This window comes from Gopherus evgoodei, chromosome 7 (assembly GCF_007399415.2).
Source record: "Gopherus evgoodei ecotype Sinaloan lineage chromosome 7, rGopEvg1_v1.p, whole genome shotgun sequence".
Lineage (NCBI taxonomy): Eukaryota > Metazoa > Chordata > Testudines > Testudinidae > Gopherus > Gopherus evgoodei.
The window spans coordinates 63,974,204-63,996,112 of NC_044328.1; the positions used below are offsets into that span (position 1 = coordinate 63,974,204).

The 21,909-nt window shown below is 40.1% G+C and overlaps 1 protein-coding gene across 9 annotated transcripts in view; it reads left to right on the top strand.

Annotated features, from left to right (window-relative positions):
• Positions 1 to 21,909, top strand: part of KCNMA1 (potassium calcium-activated channel subfamily M alpha 1) — a 410,790-nt gene that overhangs the window by 336,744 nt on the left and 52,137 nt on the right. For all 9 annotated transcript variants that reach the window (XM_030568831.1, XM_030568832.1, XM_030568835.1 and 6 more), the window contains one exon: positions 3,087 to 3,279. In XM_030568831.1, the coding sequence (XP_030424691.1) occupies positions 3,087 to 3,279 (193 nt within the window). The remainder of the gene's footprint in view (positions 1 to 3,086; positions 3,280 to 21,909) is intronic.

Sequence of the window (21,909 nt, forward strand, 5' to 3'; positions counted from 1 at the left end):
ATAGGCTTTTACTTTTGTCTGTTTATAGGCCTCAGGACTTAGCCCTTCCCCTTTACTATAGCTATGAAAACTGAGCCCTGAGAGACCTTATTAGAAGAAATTTGCAGCAGTGTTCAGTCCCTTGTCAAGGATGAATTTCAGCTGCTATCAAATGTATTAGCTGTGTTATCTATTGAACATTCACTCTAGTGCCCTGCATGTAGCCAGTTCTGATGTTGTGATTTTTCTGACAGAATGACAGTACTTACTTATGACATTATTTATGCCTGGAAAACCTTTGAAAACAATTTTTATTATTTGTCTATCTATAACTGTAAAGGCTTGATACATGCTGGCCTGCTAGTTCTCTTTTCTATAAGAGAATGATCATAGCATTTTCATTAAGAGCCCTTCCTTTTTAAAAGGGTTCACAGTTTGGTGGTAAGCATTTACTAAATACAGTGCATGAAAACCTGCTCCCTTTAATAATAATGGTAAAACACCCATTGACTTCAGTGGGGTCAAGATTTCATCCACTGAGTCCACAATTCAAAGGGCCTGATTCTCTACTCTCTCATATCATTCACACTTGTGCGGTGAGTGCAGAATGCTACCTCCAGTGTAAGTGAATGATTAATTCCAGTTCAGTATGGTTTTACACCCACAGATGTAAATGACTTCACAAAATACAAGCAATGGAGACTCAGGCCCTTGGTCAGATAGCAGAAGTGATGCTCTGAGCTTTACAAAAGTTCAGTAAAGCAAACTTGGCTGTTCTATTGTTTCAGCTTTTGGAATTCTTTAATCCTTACCTACCAGAATAAAAAAGTAGAATAGAAGTTTATCATTTCTTAGATTTTTCTTTTGTTAGTAACAAAAATGCAAAGCCCAGAAGCTCACAGAGACCAGTGATACATTTAGCCTAATGTGGGTAGGGATGACAGCATTTATTGAATGGAAAGGCAGCTTTGCCCAGTATATACTGCAATTCATGGTTACTCCAAAGCTAAGATTTGTCGTTTAATCTTTGTTTCTGTTCTGCAACTGCTGTACAGTGACATGGCATAGTTCTGTATTTAGTGCCTCACAAACGGCTTCAAGATCAAATTTTTCCTGTAAAAGATTTTTTTCCCCATAACTGCCAGCCCTGCAAATTCAGCCTGACATCGGAAAGTCAAGCCTCTTACCAGTAATAAAGATTCAGCAATCAGAACTTAGATAATAATATTCTTGATGATGTTTGAGAGAGCAGAATCCAGCTGCTGCTACAGACCTATCCAATGTGAAATGTTATTTTTGTTATCAAAATAAGGAGATATTGTAAGGTTTTGATCCTTAGATCAAAAGACTCAAATTTGGCTCCCTTGTATATATGCTTTATGATTCAGTTTTGAATTATGTGATTACACTCTACTTTTTTTCTATGGGACCACTGCCTCATTTAGTATGAAGGATGGACACACATTCGGCAGAATTATCATTGCATGAAAACTTTAAATCAGGCATTTCCTAACTTTTGAGTGCCTGACTTTGCAACCTAAGTAATGTTCTTCCAATGTATGTGTGGGAGGGGAGGGAAGGTATGTGGTATGAATAAAGGACTGCAGCAGTAGGCCCATGTTCTTGTGTGAAAGCTCAGATAGTCGGCCTTGTTCCTAAAACTAGTACAGACACAAACATTGAATTAGTTTTCCTTTACAAGCTTCCTGGAGTTGTGTACTGGGCTGTGAGTTGGGCTCTGCAAACTAGGGCACCATGCTTTCCACCAGGCTTAAAATTCAGTCATCTTGTTTCTCCTAGAAGATGCTGTGGCTGTGATCTGCAGCAGGTTGCTGCTCATCAGCCTTGGAGAACCACCTCCCTTTGGGGGATGTTGGTGAGGGATTTGGGGGGGAGACTTTCAAGGGCACAAAAAGGAGTTGGGTGCCTAAATCCTGTTGATTTTGAATGGAGTTGGGGCTCCTAACTGTCCTTTGTGCCATTCAGAATCTTCTTCTTGAAAATGCTCCATGGAGATCAGCAGATATCATCCTTCCTGCTTGTTCTGCTTGAATGACCATGAGGTGAGGGGTTGGGGTCTTGTCACTCAGTGTTTAAGGAAGTTGGGGCTGGGCTCTCGGGACCCAGGGACACTACTCAGACAAAGGAAATGTTTAGTGCCCCCATCAGCATTAAGGTCTGTGGGTACAAATCTGTGGAAGCTGACTGAGCTGTGTCTGGCACACATAAACCCACTTTTTATTGCACAGGGTTCTGAGTACTGCCCCTAGTACCTAGACATAGTACCTTTTCCCTTAAATAGTCCGTATCTTAAGTTTCAGAGTAAGTATTGTCTTGTGTATAAAATGTAGCAGGTTAAGTGTTGTATCTTGGTTGCCTTAGTTATGAAAAAAAACCCACTAACTACCACAACATTTCATTTTAAAAACTTCATTCTCTGATAGGTAATTGTAGCTCCAGGAAATATTGTATGAATTGTGCACATTAACTTAACATCCTGTTTCTGTTTCAAAGGGTTTAATCACATAACTTTAAATATCCCTGTGTTTTGTTGGTAGAAGCACCAAAAACATGTGTTGGAAAGGATTAACCTTTCTTGTGTATTGCTCCAGGTAGTACACATTTTAGAAAAATAGCTTCATCTTGATTGCAGTTAGAATGTGTAGGACACACAAAGCTTTCCTGTTTAAATTGTTATTTTTTTGCCCGAGACCTGTATGACCTGGTATTAGATAAACAGACATTTAGAACACACCCCTCGTTATGTTCAGAAAGCCAGAGGTTGCCACATGATAGTGACTTAAATCAAGACAATTTCAAGTCACAGATGAGATGTAGAATGCTGGCATTATTCCTATTTCTTGTTTGTCAGTAATAGCTTGACTGGGTATTGAGACTGAACCTAAAATGCTGCCATCAGCACCAACTACCCTTTAGATTAGCACACATCTTCTATTCCCTGGCACATAGTTAGACCAGCTTAATGTCAGAGCATAAAAAAGAGACTTGCTAAATAATTTCCCAAAGCTCCTTCTCAATCTTTAATTTGTTTTTCTTTTTTTCCCTCTCTCTCTCCCTCCATCCTCTTTTTTTTCACTATGCCAAAGGGTACGCCATTAAGTCGGGCTGATTTAAGGGCTGTCAACATCAACCTCTGCGACATGTGCGTTATCCTGTCAGCCAATCAGAATAATATTGATGATGCTTCGCTGCAGGACAAGGAATGCATCTTGGCGTCACTCAACATCAAATCTATGCAGTTTGATGACAGCATTGGGGTCTTGCAGGCTAATTCCCAAGGTAAGAACTGCCCTATAATACTTCTTTGCCATGCCTACAAGGGACAAGACCTGGCAGGAAGAATATCCCTCACTCAGTAATTCAAAGAACCTTACATCAGCTTGCTTGACAGTTAAACCTGCTGATTGGTATGATGGCTTTTAAAGGGACAGTCACATAGTTTCCCTGCTGTATCACAAAGGAAATCTGAAGCCGTGGGGAATGAACGAACCAAGATTTTAATTTTTAAATGTGTTGATTTTCCTTTTTTCTTTTTTCCCTTTCATTGCTGATTGCTAAATCCACACAGTTCTGTGCATTCTAGTTCCATCAAATAAAGTTGCATTGTTATACATGACATAGCCAGAGATGGCTTATCTTCACTCTGCATGCAAAATGGCATGATGGCAAATGCTGGCCGACAGGGTTGTTTGTTGTGTACGCCAGATGGCAGCCAAAAACATAGCCAAATGCCACATGGCAAAAAAGAAAAGGAAAAGACAATTTAAACAGAGGTTTCTTTACATTTTCGGTGCTTTCTTGCTCAAAAAGCCCCCCAGAATGAACTCAAAACTGATTTTTGCCCTTGGATTGGCAAGCACAGCTCCCATAAAGACATGGAACAAATCCTACAGTCTTCAGTGAAGTCTACGGGTCTGATTCATAAGTACCCCAAGGCCATTTTACACCAACTATGCTGGTAAGCAGACCTAAGACAACCTGTTTAATACTCTCAGTGTAGATCCAGCCATCTTTAGTCCCTGCAGAAGTGCAGGCAAGAGTGGCCTCTGTTAAACCTTATAAAATTATGCAGTGAGTTACTCTGTAAGCACCAACCTTGTGCAGTACTTACCCTCGAAGTACACGAGAACTGAGATTAAGACTCGTCTGTGCACAGAGAGCATGGCTGGAAGGAAGGCCTCTTGTGACCTCTCCTTGCTGCTCTGTACAGTTTAGCACAAAATCTGTACTTGGGCTGAACTGTCACTGAAGTTAATGCACTTAAGCCTGAGCAAGGAGTGCGGGATTAGGCCCGTAGGAGTTCCCCTCAAGAGCCTAATGACAGAATGAAAACCTGAAGCACATTGGTAAATTGATAGATTTAGAACCATGTTCTCAAATGGTGGGATTGTGAATGCTGCCACAAGAATCACTTGCTCACCTCAAATGTCATCAGCAGCAGTGGAGGAAGGAATTCCGAATCAGATCCAAACCTTTGTAACTCCTTGTACATGGGCTAGCAAATATACTTTGTGTGAAAAAGTAATTAGACTGTGGAACTCATTGCCACAGGATATCACAGAGGCCAAGAAGTTAACCAGATTCACAGGGGTTGGATATTTATATGGGTCACAAGTGGGGAGATAAAATTTCATGCTCCAGAGTTTAAGCCAATCTCTAACTATTAGTCATTAGGATAAGACCTCCCTAGTTGGGCCGCCTGCTATGGGGTTTCTTACACCTTCGTCCAAAACATCTGCTGCTGGCTGGGGTATTGGACTAGCAGGACCACGGGTGTGATCTGATATGTCAGTTCCTTCAAGAAGGTGTGCAAATAGTAATGGAGGGGACCAGTGTTTGTTTTGATTTATTTGTTTGTTTTTTAATGGTCATAGAGCAGATAGTTTTCCCCCAATGATCTGGGCTACTTCCATAGGCTGGTGCAGAAGGGAATAGTTTGGTTATAACACATGGCCCTTTCCAATAATGTGCGGATCAGGAGCAAGCAGGGGAAATTTCTTCCCAGCCTTGTGCACAAGACTGGGGGTTCACAATCTGGGATTTAAAGTGTAGACTCAATGGAAGCTTATCCTAGCTCTCAGCTGGCACACACCTTTGTTTGCTGTGTGCATGAATCAGTCAGCATTCCCATAAAATGTTCCCTGGATCATGTAGCTCCTGAGCGGCAACATCCAAAGGAACAGAAAGTATCTGATCAGTCTGGTGCAGTCACGGACACATAATGTCACATAACACCAAAGGATATCCAGAGGGAAGAATCTGGGCAAGAGGGGCCAGGCAAACTAGGAAGAACAATGTTCACTCGAGGCAAATCAACTGAGGATAGCTGCAGAGGAGAAATCAAACTAACACACAGCCATAGCTTTCTCGAATTTCCATCAGTGCAAGAACAACCAACTTCCAATCAGTTACAAACATCACAGTAACTCACTGGCCACTTACAATGCCAGCTGTCCAGAAATAACCCATGCCACCCAGTGAAAACAGTAGAAAAGTGGCACAGTGACATGGAAGAAAGGAGTATGCCCTGCCAAGAGTTCCTTCCAGGCAGTAGAAGGTCCCAGGACCCTAAAGATCACGTTAACCAGCTTTTATCATTCTACAACCCTTTAAACTCATCCATGAATCCATCATTACCAACATCTGAGCCTGATGCTGCCATGGTAGCATTACTTCTCAGCATCGGGGGCTGTCGGGGAAGGCTTGTGTTCCTATCCCACTGAATGGGTTTTTTTTTCATTTGTGGCTCATATAGATTATTTGGTCATGTGGAAGCTCCATTTTTAAAATCAGGGCTCCTCTCTGCACCCACAATGTAAATATTTGTGTTTCATGCACGTCAACTTAGCTCCATGTTGTTATGCTCATTGTGCTTATATGTATATTATTACATAAACTAAGTAAGCTCACATCATTATCCTTCTCTAATCATGCTTGGGTTTGTTTTATTTTTATTTTAAATTCTATCCCCTCCCTGCTGTAAGAGACCCCCTCCATTCTGTCTAGTCCTATTAAGGATGGCTAAAGAGCAGAAGCCTCCCCATTGTATCCCAGCATTGAGGTTAGCAACAATCACAGTCCTTGTATTCTTTGCATGGAAAGACTCTGCCAGTGTAGAGAGGAATTTTCCCTCCCAGCAGGGACTGCAAAAGCCCCAAATAAGGGGATACGAAGTTGGCTTTTTCAGAACAGAACTTCAGCGACAGCGCTATGACCGCGAGTCAAAAATGGTGGAGTGGAGTCATAGTCTAACCCTTCTTGGCACCATTCAGTGGAGGAGGAGTGGATTATGCTGTCTTTGATAAAAGGCTTGGGGGAGTTCCCACTGCAGCACACTCTCCCCAGTGCCCCGGGAGATCAGGCAAAGATCAGGCAAAGATCCATGTGCATTTTAAACGCATGGCAGGTTTACACAACTTTTCCATGGAAGCAGACTTTTCCATGCATGCTGACTGCAGAATTTGGCCAATGGCTTATTCCATTGGCAACATATTTTAGAAACGGTGAGAGAGGATATTTTAAAAGCAAACTACTGGGTTGGAAAACAGTTACCGTCTCAGTGGGTTGCACCATTTACATATCTACAACTTCTGAATTGGTTACATTGCTTTCAACACAGGAGGTTTTTTTGAAAGATCTTGAATACTATGGCTAGGTTGTCAGACACAATTAGATCAATAGGTGGCATAAACTTTGCAGGGAATTGCATCCAATGTGACATTTTGTCTATGAGATGCAGTTTTAATGTAGAGTAGGCACAACTACGGTGACAATTATATAAAGCAGGTGATCTAGCTTCTGTTGGTCAGCAAACAGCATAACAGAACCACTTTGCAGCTCCTTGTTGGCGACAAAGTGGCTTTATTTACCATGAGTTGTCACTAGTTTTTGCTTAAACATTTGTGTATTATTTAACACACACATTTATCCAGGAAAACATTTCAATTCACATCAGCCTGTACAACCCCTCACTGTTGCCAGACTGGGCTTTTCTAGTTCTGAATATATGGTGTTTGAATTCATACCCAAATAATGATTACCTTTGATACGGTATTGAAGAGGGAAGAGATAGCTGCATATGGATTAGGCGTCTCAGTTTTTGACCAGGGAATTTACTTATTAGTTTTTGCAATGCTGTTTAAATAGCATCTGGGGTGTTGCCATGTAATCAATACAATTCTGTGGTTAATGTTAAGTGCAATCTCACATGCAAAGCTGATGTATAATTTATGCTTGTCCCATCTAAAAAGAAAACAGTATAGCAATAATTTCATTGATAGGTTTTTCTATGAGCAAGGAATGCCACCTGTTTGTTCATGTGAGGTTTTCCCACTACCTCTGACCCCTGTCTCTCCCCCTTCACACAACAACCTTTTCTTTTTAAGTTCTTGGCCTCCCAGAGATTTATTGGAGCAAATATGTTCGGTCTAGGGTGAAGGAGCTTTTGTGACTCAGAAAGAGAACTGAATGTGGTATGCATGTATCTATCATGTCTTCAGTACATTATTTAAGACATATTTGTATGCAAATACTGCTCGAGTTTAGTGTGGTGTGAATGCTGAGGTACCCACTGCCATTGCAAAAAGTCTTTTTTCTGACCGCAGTTGTCACTAGAATAAATATTCATGAGTGGACTTTTGATTTTTTTTTTTAATTGACAAAGCTTACAGTTAAATATTCCCAGGCTTTTAACTTAACCTGGAAGTCTTTAAACAGTGTGACTAAAAAAATCAGCTTAAAAAGGGGGCAGAGAATAATTAATAATTGTTTGTGCATATAACGTGTAAATAAATGTAAACACATACTCTATAATCTCAATATTATATATGTGATGGTCCTTGGCCCTAAAATTCAGATCTGGACTCAGGCACAAACTTCCCAAAGTTTCTGGGTATTTTGGATCCAGAGTTATATTTCAGCTTATCTTTTGTAGCACCATCGATAAGTAAGGTTGCCCAACTCTTCTCATTACAAAGACCCTGTTCTGAGCTGCTTATAACTTTGCCAAGCTTTAATCATTTGGGCAGAAATCACCTATGCCAGGTGTCTGCCTGAGGCTGAACTGCTTTGGAAAGTTTCAGCGAAAACTATTTAACTGCTTGTGAGAACAAGGTGAGGGGGAAGATATGCTGTTGACATTTTTTTTGAGCTCTAGCACCTTTATGCTTTGAAGCAAGAATATAAAAATTGGTAGGGCATGGATGTGTGCGGATCTTTTGAAAATCTGCCCAAATTTGGCCAAGTTATAAGACTTTTAGAAATGTCAGTTTACACATGCTCAGTAGAGACTTCTTAGTGTTTAGCAGCTAAAATATCCAAAGATTCCATCCTCACTGAGCATGCTGCATCCCCTCCCATTTCCAGTATGTGCTACATTCATGGATGATTCCATCCTCACTGCCAGACTACACATATGCTCTCCTCACAGAGCGACTGTGCATGCTCAATTCTTCACCTCTCCTATGTGTGACAGCACTGCATATGCACCATACCCACTCATCGACTGAGAACCCTTCAACTCAGGGCTAGAGGGGCAAAGCCAGGCTTTCCCTGTAATCACTGCTTCTGGTTGCTTTGGATAGGGGACGCTGGGAGCCTGTTTCTCCTGTGGTCTCAATTTCTGGGTGCAGCCCCACAAAGAGGCCTATGAAATGGGCGTTGCAGAGCCAGCTACGGTAGCCCTGTGCCAGTCAGGGATTCCCTCACAGTGAGACAACTCCTCAACTAGATACCATTTAATCCAACGTTACAGTCACTCCTCAGAGCTGAGGTGCATTCAACTAAACCAAAGGCAGACCACATAAGATCTGTCTTTTTATAAATGAGGCTTCAGCTACGAAGGGATTATATGTTTAATATACATCTTATCTGAAGCCTTATGTATCCAATAAAGCTCTATGTGACCTGTTTGGTTTAGCTAAATGGTTTTCTAATGTATGCTACAGTTCAAGTGCAAAGGTTCAAGTTATTCCTATTGATACTTGTACATGTATTTAGTGTCATTTTTCCATAGCAGCTTATCTTGGAGCGTGGTGGTTCTCCATCATTTAAAGTCTTCAAGCTAGATCTTTGTTTTTCGGGGAAGAAAGGGGAGTTATAAACAGATGGTTTCAGTAGAGGCCATGAAGACCTGCTCAGGTAATTGAAGATTCCATTCTTCCCCTGATCAGTGCTTAATTTGTGCCATGGCTTGCCAAACCTGAGCCCCAGCACCTCCCGGCTTGGCAGTTCATAGCCCTGGCACCTGTAGGCTTGCTGCATCAATTATGAATGTAAAAAAATTTTTTGGAACCACAGCACCTAATTCTTTGAGCTCCGGCACCTCTTTCATTACAAATGAAACACTGCTCTGATTTGCCTGACTGGTCCTGGTCTGCTTCCTTAAAGAGTCTGACCACATGCCACTGGGCTTCCCCTGTGGTTTGAGATCCTAGTGTGCTTATTTCAGTGTTCTTTTGCCCAATTTTCACTGCTGTAGATGCTGGGGTACTGTGGCCCACTTGTGTATATTGGTTTTTATTACAGGACCATCCTCAAGAACCAAGGATGTTTGTGAGCTTCCTAGGACTTCCCCTTTAATAGAGGCAGACTAAAATTCATCATTCCCTTGAAGAGTTTGGTCCACCTCAGAGATGGTCTTTTGAACTCTGGGGCAGGGAAAAAGAGGGTCAGATAATGGAGGAGGTTCCTGGGGCATCATCTCCCCTAATTGCTTCTTCCTCCTCTTCTCTCTGTGTAGCAACTGTGAAAGGGCAATTGACTGCTGCTGTATATTGGCCTATCACTTTGATATTTAGGGCTCTAGCTGATTTTGGGCTGCTGCATATTTATCCTCCTCCTCATCTTCCTGTGACATTGAGTGCTCTAAATCTGGTTTTACTAGATTGCATGCTTCTTCTGAGCAACTGAAAGATTGTCCTTTGCTTTTCCTTGTACCCAGTACAGCATTTTAAATGGCCATTTCCTCAGTGAGGAAACCCTGTTTGTAGATTTGTCTTCTAGGTTATTTCACAAAGCTAATATTGTGCTACACCCAGATCCTAAATCCTGAACATGCTATTGGATTTACAGCTAATCCAGTCTATATCGTTGCCAGTTTTTCTCTAAGCCTCACATTATGCCAGAAGAGGCTACACTGCATTGTATGACTGTCAAAGATGCCTTCCCCTACTATTTGGATATCCTTTTAAGAAATCACCATGGCTGTTTCTGGCCCTTTAGGAAAAGCCCAAGGGAATAGTGCTGTCTGGTTATCCACATGTTAATCCAAATGGCCCAGAAATTTGCCAAATGGCCCAAAACCTATATGCAAATCTGTTATAAATGAGCCCAAATGCCAAGGCCAGGAGGGCTTAAAGTATATCCCACTAGAGAAGCAGCTGCTTCTATGGCTTCCCTTCAAAATGTCTGTTGCTAAAATGACTAAAGCTGTGAGTTCAGATTTAGAAAGCATTATTCTCTCAGCACACAGACTTATCCTATGCATGATTTGGGACAGCAGTGGCCCAGCCATTATCTGACTAACTCCTCCTGTTGACTGCTTGTTAGTCTCCATAAATGGGGCTGTGCAGAGGTACTTCCATGATGGAGAAAGAAGTTCCTCAAATGTATTGCTTTCACAGATCTCTGCTGACTCTCACTCCATCCCCCTTTATTCACAGTGTCTTTATTTTATAGATAAATATTTTGTAGAAAGGGCCATGAAAAATTCGATTCATGATGAATGTGCATGCACCCCAAACAGTCATACTGCTTCCAAACCTCCAGGGTGCATGACTCTTAAAGTGTGGATCTGCACTGGCAATGTATTGCAATAACTCCAGTAACTCTTGTTTCTCCTCCCTCTGTTCCCCACTCTCCCTCCCTCCCCCCCAGTAATATTTATCGAATGCTCCCACACAGCATTTCACTTTCACAATATTTTCCCTTTGAAATTTCACATGGTGGGAATTTCACTTGTTGTTTTGCCCACCAGACAAACCATGCTGAACCAGGATATTTGTCTTCAATTGTGACTAAAACTGTTATTTGGCTTCCTTCCCAAAAACCAGGAAGACAATTATACTTAACTATTTAGAGAGTTATAAATGCTGTACTAGAGTAGCCTCTGGGTAGTAACTTTAGATACTTGGCCCAATAATTTTCTTTTATTGGTTAGTGATTTAGGTCTTATTTTGACTCCTATATAATAAGAGCAGCACATTTCATTAAAACCGCTTACTAAACAATAAAGAAAAGCCAACTTATGACTCCAAGCAGGCCTAAAGTACTGAAAGGAAAGCTATACAATAGCATTTCTTTCATGGATATTACAAGACAGATAACTGTAGCAGTGCAGATGTGTTTCAGCATAGCAATCATTGCAGCTGTTTTCTGAATGACTTCAACTTATGAGAATTTTCCCTAGGAACAGTATTTCACCACATGAGAGATCTTTGTAAGGCCTCCATTTACAATCATGGTAATGGATCCTCAAACAAAAAAGAATCAAGGAAAAAAATAAAGTAAAGAGGAGGGAACTCCTGAGTAATATGTTTCTTATTCATCATGGAAATGATGGGGGGGAAATCATACAAAATCGAGTTAATATATTCAAAAAATGTACACATGCTTTACAATGTAGCAGATTACACAGGTTAAAATAACTTTGAATAGGAAAAGCTTAAGGGTTTGATCTAGTTCTTTTTGAAGTTAGTGGTGTTTTCACCATCAATTTCTATGGAAGCAGGAGCAGGATCTGATTGAGAGGACAGAAATACACCTTGGAGTTGTTTGTCAATCACTAAGTTAGATTTGTTTCACAATGACTAGATACAGTAGTTGTAAAATTACTGCCCCCTTTTGGGGCCCAATCTTGCACGCTGTATGCAGGAAAATGCCCATTAAAACTAACGTCAGGTTTAAGTTATATCGCCTTGGTAATTAGTGTTTTCTTTTTTCTACTACACATCAATGGTTGTTGATCTTTTTTTATCACAGAATTGTTAAATGAAAATCATCTATGGTATTACCAGTATTAGAAGTGGGAAAATGTCTTTACTTATCCCTTCAATGTTGTCTAAAAATACTTAGTCTGTAAAAATTCTCTAGCAGTTCCAAGCATTGCAATGGTGAATATGTAACACTTGCATGCAATGTTGAATTGCATTATGTTGGATATGTTTCTGAGAAGTTCAAAAAACAAATGGTTGGGCATTAATTTGTATCGTCAATATTTACAGATTTTTTTTGCTGCATGTTGAATATTGCTACTTTCTTGTGTTGTGTCTTAGTTTAATGTTGTGAAGTACAGAATAGCCAAACATATAAGACACACACAAGCCATCCTTCGGAACCCATAACACTGATGATCAGCATATCAGGTTTGCCATGGGAACTTTGTCTATAACAACCAAATTCCATTCCCCACACATAGCAAGGGGGACCTGTGCAACTAATCGAGGAATAGAATTTCCCTCTTAACCAATAGCCAGTGTATACAGCAGCTGAATTTTATCCATAATAGAAGCTGCAGCCCTCTGTGGATCTTGATTGTTCATGAATCCACCAGCCATCTTCACTCACCAGCATGCCTCAAAGACAGACATATCCACCCTATGGTGCTGTGCAGAGAGCAACTATGAAGCAGAGCAAGTGCTTCAGGGCATGCAGGAATGTGGATTAACTCTAGATAGGCTCTCTGTGGTTTCCACATACAATCAAAGGTGAAAGGTTAAAAAAAACCCTGAGAACATGACATCTGATCAGCTCTGAGAATCTGTTTTTGAATACCTGGGTTTCAATGTTAATAAAGCAATTTATTACTCAATTCCAAAGATGAGAAAAAGTCACCTCTGGCCAGTTTTTTAAATAATTCTGTAGTTTTGCGAGGGATTGCTGGATGCAGCTGGTTCTTATAATGTCTGTTGAGTAGACTCTGCAGTCATAAACATCATGAAGTTAGTGTGAAAGTTCATGATATAAAAAGATCAATGATGTTTATTGTGCAAAAGTACCGTAAACCACTGGCTACAAATCTGATCCATCCTAAACCTAGAATTGACCTTTACTTTACGGTGAGGGAAATGGTTTCTCTTAGAAGGCTTGTGATTTCCTACTGGGCAAAGTTATTTTAATTTCCAAGAGTTTAGATACCTATCATCCTTTCCTATGTCTAATAACCATAGAAATTTGGATAAGGGGTATGTATAAATGAATGTCTCTTTTGGATGGCTCATATACTAATACATCTAAAATGTAAGAGTGGAGTATTCAAAAGGGCTCATCTGTAGCCCAACTATGTTCCCATTCAAACCAACAGGAGGTGAACCATTGACTTCAGTGGGAGAACAGTTAGGCCAAAGCTGAATACTTCTGAATCTCACATTAAAATGTCAACTATTTATTATGTATTCAGATTTATACCACATTATAGAAAAGTGCACTTATCCCAGGTAGAGGGAATATTAAAAATGAATGAATAAAGTAACCAAACACTGAAATACTTGGGATCAATTTTCGAAAGGGCCTAACTGAGTTAGGAACCTTTGTCCCATTTTCAAAAGTGACTTAAGCACTTAAGAACTTGGTCTCATCAAAAGTCATAAGTGCTTAAGTCTCTTGAAAAATGGGAGTTAGGCTCCTTAATCACTCAGGTCATTTTTGAAAATTATATCTATAACCAAAACCAGAATGTTCCTATACCCATACCAGCAAAAATGCTAGGATCATACATGAATTATGCTAGGAGCTTTAATTCGAGGATTGTGTCTAGTTAAGAACATTCTTGCATTGCATATTTCATGGTTGATCCTGGAACTTTTGCAGCCATGGATGTATTCCCTTTTCCTTAAGGCATCCCAAAACACTCTGACAGGGATCTCCTGCTGAGTTTACTGATTAATTCTGCAATGGCCAGCTGAACTTGGGTTGAGGTTGGGCTTTTTTCAGTAGTCAATTGGCAGTTCTTTTTTTGACATAAACATATCACAAGTCCTGAGCTGGGCATCCTCAATGAAATAAAATGTTAGGGGTGCTCAAAATGTCTCAGCACCTACCCCATTTCAGCACTTTGCTCACATAATACTACTCAGGTTCCAGGGCTTCTGAATAGCAATAAAATAACAGAGCATTAACTACCTACAAGACAAAAGTAAATATAAGCTCAGATAGTTTTGGCATCATCTGTGTTCTAGATGGTGGGTTGGGTGGCTATTATTATTTTATTTATTTAGAGTAAAGACTGCAGCTGGGATCAGGGCCCCATTGTGCTAGGCATTGAACACACACACAGTAAGAGAGAGCCTTTGCCCTGAAGCATTTACCAGTTTAAGGCTCCAGTCCTACCAAGACTTAAGTAAGGGTTTAAATTTACACACAAGTGATCCCATTGACTTCAGTGGAACTAGTTAAATGTGTGAAGTTAAACATGTGCAAATCTTTGCAAGATTTAAGGGCCTAAACAGAGAAGACAGATGAAGGGGTGGAAGGAGGCTATATATTCAGCCAGGCTAACTTCTTGCTTTATAGCCATTATAGCCATTTTCTTTTTTTCAGACAGGATGTCCTGGTCCTCCAGCCCTTACAAGGGAGCCCCAGGAAGGAGGGAAGTTTCCATCCAGGACCCTTATCCCTTCTTTATACTTTCCCCACAGTTTGCACTCTAGTATACGGGTAGACCTTCTGGTGCCTGAACTCAGGTACCCTGAGAACTGTTTCATGCCTTCTGTAAATATTTCCTCAGAGAGAAAGGGTGGGGGGAATGTAGGTCAGGAAATTTTCGATCCTACTGGTGTGTTGGGGAAGGAGAGAGGGATATGTTACATTGATACCCTTTCATTGCCTGTATTTGAGGGATGCAGCTAAATCCTGGCCCAAATGCCTTCTAACTTTCACAGCCACCACATCACTCTTTCTGCTAGGTCTGTAGGAAGATAAAACTGGACAAAGGAGGTAAATAATACAGTATGTGAAATGTGATTTCACACTTAAACTATAAACATGATTAATAGTCCCAGGACCATTATAAATTCACTGTGGCTCACTTACTATTATTATTTCTTGTTCAAAGTCTCCGAAGCAAGCCCCATATTAAGAAGGGGTAGGTGTGTTTGCTTGCGCAGGCGCATTACTGATGCTGAGAAATAAAAAAAATGAAAATAAAAACCTCTCTTTTTATGAGCATTAATTATACACCAGGCAAGGAAGCAATTGCCTCTATGTTATGAAATATTAAATCAAAATGCTTCCTGCTCCCAGATGTCCTAGAGATAAATACAGCAGTATTTTGAAACCCCACTTGGAGCTGTTTTGCCTGCAAATTTATAGTTTTGTGTCCATTTTCAGAAAACCCTGTTTTATGTGAAGTATAGCACTCTTGGTAGTTTTTAAGGAGCAAACTCCTCTGGAGTTGCCTATGTAGGCAACAACTCTTATGTAGATTGCACACAAGGGATCTGAAGTTGAAAGGCTCCTTTAAGATGACAAATGGGTTGAAAGTGTTATTGTCTTTGATTGCATGCTTTACATCATCTGTATGTAGGAATAAGAGGGCTATACTTTATCTTTATCCATTTTATAAATATTTAAGTCCTTATAGTTGCCTAAAGATATTAAAGCATATTTTAGAGTAGCTAGAACATAAATATTATATATAGCACAAGATACCAAAGTAGTTTAATGAATTCATAATTTTCTGTTCACTTTTATTGGAATGTGTTTTATGTTCTAAAAGTTCCATTTAAAGAATAAGATACTATTCTGCTCCTGGACAACATGTGAACTAACAGTAAATGTCATTGAGGCTGCTTTAAATGAAGATTATGAGGCTATGAGGCTTCAATTAGCAGGAAGAAAGGGAGTATTGGCATTAGGGTGTATTTGCTTTCCCATGTTTCAACAAAAAATAAATATCTTTTTTGAATAAATAATTTTGTTGTTTAAATTTTAAATTGGATGTTTTGTATTAGGTAGTTTTTGTTGTTTTTTGCACTGTCCCTATATTTGTAAAAGCTGCTTATTTTCAGTGGGAGAGACCTATTTAGATCCAGTTATGTAGGAGTATTTCTGTTTAAACTGGCAATTAACTTTCCAAAATAGTTCTGTATCACCAATCTTTCTGGTCACATTAAAACCCTTTAAAGGCAGTATTGTTCAGCTCTGTAAAGACAAAGGTATGCTCTGGGCATACCTGTGAATATTTTGAATTTCCATGAAATATAAAGTGTTTCTCTTTAATATTTCACAAAGTTTCTCTAGTTCCCAGTGGGAGTCCTTGCTGGGTAATGCTTGCTAATTACCAACAACAAAACTAGACATACAAAGCTGGTAAATTACCTGACCCCTTACATTTTAATGAGACAACAAGGATTTCATGAAGTGATGTTGTTTCGGTGGTTAATGGTGTCAGCAATGTTGTAATTGTAGGTTGAGGCACATTAGCTGAACAACCACATGTAGGAAGGGTTTCTCTCGACAGGCCCTTTGGAGAATAGACTTAATGATAATACGGTTCTATGTCATTTGCATGCTGCTAATCACTTACTTGATTATCCTGTGTATCCATTGTCTTTCTTTAATTGCTCTTTAAATTAAAATTAAAAATAGTTCCAATGCCCATGATGATAGTGATATCTTGATTATGAAGATAACTTCAAGAAAACGAAACATATAGATAATATATTACAGGATTACGAGATAGTTATGTGCAGTACCTCATGAGCCTCATAAGCATAATTTTGGTATCTTTCCTTGCTTTGGCACATATTGTTTGTTTAATAAATGGTTATTTATATCCATTAGAGCAATTGTTTTAGGAAAGTACAGTGTCACTGTTATACTTTCTTTAGGTTGGAAGGCTGAAGAGAGACTTGATTAGTGCCACATCAAGGACAGTCCATCCAATCCATTAAATATCCATAGGCAATCAAAAGACTTTAATCCAGTCATCTATCCTTTTAATTCTTCGGTCTGTTATCCAGTGTTGGAAGTGAATCATAATACCTGCTATTTGGCTGTAGAACTTCCATTGAACTTTAATAAGTTTGAAAAAGGGGAAATTTTTGTCGAAAGGGCTTATTTGAATTAACCAAGTTTACAATGATCAAATGTCACTAGGAACCGGAGACAAGGTTTGACTTGCAAGAACCAGAATTTGAACTAATGGCAATATTGGAAAAAGCCATGTGATTTGACCATGCTGATTTTTACAGCAAAATATGGTTTGAATCTGAATTTCATTGGTGAGCAGCCACCTCAAAATGTTTATAGCTAATGTTCATTAAAAAAAACCCAACCTTTGATGAACAAATCATAGATAAGAAAAAAAGAAAGAAAGAACGATCCAATGAGCCGCTGCAGACTGAACTCAAACCAAAGCTCAACCTGTATTTACAAATCAACTCCTTTTGTGCTTTGAATCAAGCATTTTCCAGAGCTCAGTATTCTTGCAAACCAAAACTGAAATAAATTCCCATACCTGTATAAAACAGCTTCTTTAAAGCAGTAAGAGGAATGGAGGGTGCTGTTGATTCGTATTTCTGGGTATCTGAGTATTCTTATTCAACTTAATCTGGTATTATTGCTAATGGAAATTTTGCTTTTGAATTCAGTTGGTCCAGAATTAGTCTAATTGTTTTTATATGTAATTTATACAGTGCCATAGGTATACCTGAACCTTTACAGACATAGTACCTGGCTCTGAAGAGCTTACACTTTGATTTAGACCTTACACAAGTGCGAAGTAGAGATGGATTGTTTCATTTAGGCATTCTTCTTGTTGATTCTAGGTTTGGCTGTTTTGATTTGTTGTTTTTAACTTTTTATGTAACATTAAATAATTCAGTGTTTTCTGGTGTCAGCAGGGGAGCATGACTGGAGGTTAGTGATGAAAGGCAAGACAGTATACATGTGTTTGACAGACAAAACTTAACAGCATGTGTTTTCTTTACATTTTATTTTTGGTGAGCCCCTACCCACACACAGTAGCAGAGATAGTATCAACAACAGCATGCCCTTCTCACATGGGTTGATGCGCCCATAGGGGTTGACTGGCTCCATTATGTTTGAGCAGCAGCAGCCTGTGCTAATAGGGCTTGGAAGAATTATGGGGCCCACAGAGAAAATGTGTTGAAGTACAAATACCACTAGATGATCAACACGCCTTAAAGAAAATAAGCAACTTCAGCAGAGACAGTCAGATATATAGAAATGAAAGAGAGATGAAACCCACTGGTATTTTGGCTATGGAGCCTTTCTCAAGCATTTGAGATGGGAATGGAGGTTTTCTTTAATTTATTTTTTGCATCCAATAGCTTAGGCATATATGCCATCAAGGAATAAACTTTCAAAAGAGAGGTGCAGTCTGAGTACAATATTGGGAGTCAGGAACTCCTTGGTTCTATTACCAACTCTTACCGTGACTTTCTCTGTGGCCTGGGCAAGTCACAAACTGCAGGCAGAGGTAGCCAGGAAACTTTAAAAAGAACAAGTCCTGGGGGAAAAAATTGACTGAAATCAGTCAAAGTTGATCATTGTAATTAAGGTTTTATGAGATATTCTTTGTAACACATATTGTATCCATTCAGAAAATGTTTGTAAAATGACCCTGTACTAGAACCATCTGATATTTCAAATCATAAGCTAAGTATTCAAAAAACTACCTACATTGGAAGAGGCCAAAGATTTGTGAAGTGCTCCTGTTCCTGTTTCCTACTAAAAAGAGTCCTTCTGTAAAGACTAACTTTGGCCTGCTCAGAGGTAACTTTGGCCATGTCAAAATCATTGTTGAATTGACATATGTAATTCTTCATTTTGAAATCAATTCTCAACAGAGCCTTTAAACTAAATCTGCTTTAAACTGATCTGCTTCTTAGAGGAAGAATTCAATCAAACATTTCTGTGATATGTGACTATAATTTACCAAATTGCCTATTTTTAAATGTGTGTATGGAAGTAGATAAAAATTTAAAAACTCCATTAAAATCCTATGTTTTTCCCCTGTTTACACCCTCATTGCACAGACATGCATACATGGACACACACACACACTTTAAATTCCACAAAAATCCCATCAGCTTCATCACTTAGGTACAATTTTACCTGGACAAAGATTCCAGAATTATGACATTATTTGTAAGTATGCCATTACTAAAAATTGGGCTTTAACAGTCCTAAAGACAGTTCTGAAGTTTTCATTTTTCAGTATTTTTGTAGCAGAGAGAGACAGACAAACATACAGACAACCTTACTGGATTCCTCTTACTTATTTCTTGTGCCCAGAACCTAAATTTGTTTGATTAAAGACTAATTTTAAAAGTTATGAATTTCTAAATTTGTAACAGCACTATTGAATGTAGGCAAAGTAGGCTCTAGTGAGCTTAGTAAGGTTTGCTAGAAACCTAAAATTTAATTAAAGAAAAACATGTCTCTAGCCATTTTCTTTGTGCAAATAGATCTCACAATGTAACTTGATTGTAAGGTGACATGTGAATAAGGGGGTTCTCTCACTGGGAGTTCTCTCCCACAGACCTGAGTGTGGTGGAAGGAAGGAAGGGGAAGGGGTGCCTTTCTGAACTTCTCATCCGAGCCTAGTTCTCACCTAGTCCCTTGTCCATGCAGCGCTCCTGACTAGAGCTGGTTGGAAATGTTTCAGCTAAAAGTTGTTGTTCTTTTGTCAGAAAATGCCAGTTCATCAAAACCAGAATTTTTCCAGGGAACATATACTTCAACAAAACTGTAGTTGGGAGGGTGTCTTGGGTCCAGGATGGAATTTCTGGTGGTGGAGGAAAGGGGGCGCCAGCCTAGAATAACCAATAGCCCATGGGTTAGGATACTCACCTGGGAGACAGGAAGCCCAGGTTCAGGTCCCTGCTCCGAATCAAGCAGAGCAGGAACCTGAAGTTGGGTGTCCCCCATCCAGGTGAGTGCCCTAGCCCCTAGGCCATTTTGGGGTGGCACAAGCTCACTGTCTCTCTGATTTTTTTCAAAAGGTCTTGGTTTCATTTCATTGCAGAATGGAAACAGATTTTGAAACCTCAAATTGTTTTGTGAAATGGAATTCTTATTTTCTGGCCAGCCCTACTCCTGATGTCCTGTTATGAGCCACAAAAGGATAACTTCCCTCTAACAAACCACAGGAAGTTTGTCCGGTGGAAAAGGCAAGGAAGCGCTATTCCTGAGTGTTCCCCTCTCTACCTGGATGCCGCTGGATACCACAGCTCCCCTGCCCATACCAAGACACTTGCTCTCTCCACATTACTCAATAGGCCTGCTGCTCTCCATGTCCTATTGCCTGTCCCACCAAAGACCTGGGGTAAAATCTCAGCCACATTAAAGTCAATGGCAGTTTTGTCATTAACTTCAGGGCACCAGGATTTCATCCCTGATGACTTGAAAAAGGGCTCTCAGGAAGAAGGAAAGTTCAAACATGTTCCTTGCAGCACCATCCAGTGAAGAGCTTGATAAACCACAGGAAGTTCTTTGGGGGGGGAAGAAGTAGTGCTAATGCATACCCCTCAGCCTTTTGCTCCTGCAACCCAAACTGGCTCCTGGGTGCGTCCCTCTGCTCTTGGAAGTCCCCTATCAAATCTTTGGGTCTTTGGTGGGGGATGTAATAATGGGAGCAAGTTTCTGGAGAAGGGATGTGGGGGTATGAGGACTTCCATGGGAACAGGCCTCTGTCTGAGAGTTGTGAGAGGATAGGCACTCCGAAGCTACTCGAGGTGCAGCAGGAGAAGGAAAAGGGGAAGGTCTAGCATTTCCCAAGCTTCTCCACCCAAGACACCACGTGTGCTTCATCACAGGGGACTTTCACTGATGTCTACCACAGAAAGTTCATCTGCTTTGGAAATAAAGGAAGCTCTGCTTCTCTCCACCTTCTGTGCAGCACAGAGCTGCTTCTCAATCCCCCCACCCCACTCTCCCACATACCCCCTCCCAATATCCCGGGGCTAGCATGGGGACCCAAACTTAAAGATCTACAAGGGCAAGGGGGTTGGAGGTCTCCTACAAACCAAATGATTGGAGAGATTATAGGACACCTCACAAGTCTCTCAGAATTAGACAGGGGGTTTATAGGTCTGCAAGAGATGTGCATTAGCGAGCCTTTCCTCCCATCCACTTCAGAAGGGACAAAAGGCTCCATGTCCATCCCTTGCCAAGCTTCCTTCACTCCCTAGTTCCAAGGGAATTCCAACACCAAAGAACTCCATTAAGGAGCAGTTAAAGTTGCAGGCACAGCTCATTAATTTGAGTGCTTATTACTACTCAAGAATGTTAGAGTTTAAAACAGCAGCCTCGCCCAGAAAAAGCAAAATTAAGATTGCACTTTTCAAACGAGGCTCCCAAAATACCCTTTTCTCTACCCCCAGAGTGAAGCAGTTCAAAAATCAGAAATTCTCACTCCCTTATCTGGCCATGACCAAGTTTGATGTGATCAATGAACACAAAACCCAGAATGCCTTCATTGTAATCACAGAGTGTTTGTGCCATTTTATGTCCTCCTTCACACCCAGGGATTAGATCTGCATACCTATGGCACTGAGTGGTGTGAATTTTTCACACTTCTGAGCACTGTAGCTATGTCAGCCTAACTTTTAAGCATAGATCAGGCCTAAGTTTCACAAGAGACAGAGCTAGTATGCTTCCAAATCACATGTGCCCAGATCACAGAATTACTGCACTTACAGGAAAGGAACAAATGTTAGCGTGGTGACAAAGCAACGTGTTTGGTATTGGAGCTATGAACACCATGTATGAAACAAATGTTTTAAACTGTCTTGTTGTGCACATTCCCCAATACGCTATCTGGAAACATAAAGCCTTACATATCTCTGAAGTTAGTGTTTAAGGTGATTTGGCTGGCTTGTTTGAGAAGTGCAGCCTTCACTCTGAATTCCCCAGCTTTCTAACATGTTAGGACTTCTCTTGTTC